This window comes from Cystoisospora suis (assembly GCF_002600585.1).
Source record: "Cystoisospora suis strain Wien I chromosome Unknown contig_3946, whole genome shotgun sequence".
NCBI classification, from domain to species: domain Eukaryota; phylum Apicomplexa; class Conoidasida; order Eucoccidiorida; family Sarcocystidae; genus Cystoisospora; species Cystoisospora suis.
In genome coordinates, this window is record NW_027156741.1 from 1 (window position 1) to 418 (window position 418).

Below are 418 nucleotides of genomic sequence, written 5' to 3' on the forward strand. Positions count from 1 at the left end.
GGGGGGTGAGAACAAGGAAGAAGCAAAGGAAGGAGACTGACAATAGAAGAGGAGGAAGAAGACTTGGAAGAACTTCATGGCGCCGGGGCTGTCTGTCTCCGTGGTATAGAGCGAGTGCTGTGTATGGCGGCTGTGGAAGGAAGAGGAGCACGTACGTGGGAGGTTAAGAGATGAAGAGAAGAAAAGCTTTTCATAGAAGAGAGAAATCTATCTGGAAAGATTTCTTTCTTTCAGTCTCTGATCCTAAGCGACATTCTATGAGTAGATTTTTCTTTCGCTCTATCTACCGTCCTTTTCTTTAATGCGGTTGCCTTCTCCTCCTCCTCTCTCTTTCGTGTTCTCCATCGAGTCCGCAGGAGACTGAGTATTCTTATCTACTCTTTCATAAAGCTCGGCTCTTCACTTCAAGGAGAAAACT

General features: G+C 45.9%; 1 protein-coding gene across 1 annotated transcript; it reads left to right on the forward strand.

Moving 5' to 3' along the window:
• Window positions 1–174: 174 nt before the first annotated feature.
• Window positions 175–418, forward strand: CSUI_007464 (uncharacterized protein; the record flags this gene model as incomplete). The annotated part of the gene is made up of 1 exon (XM_068067609.1): window positions 175–418. A coding segment is annotated over one exon (126 nt), but the record flags the coding sequence as incomplete, so codon positions are not given.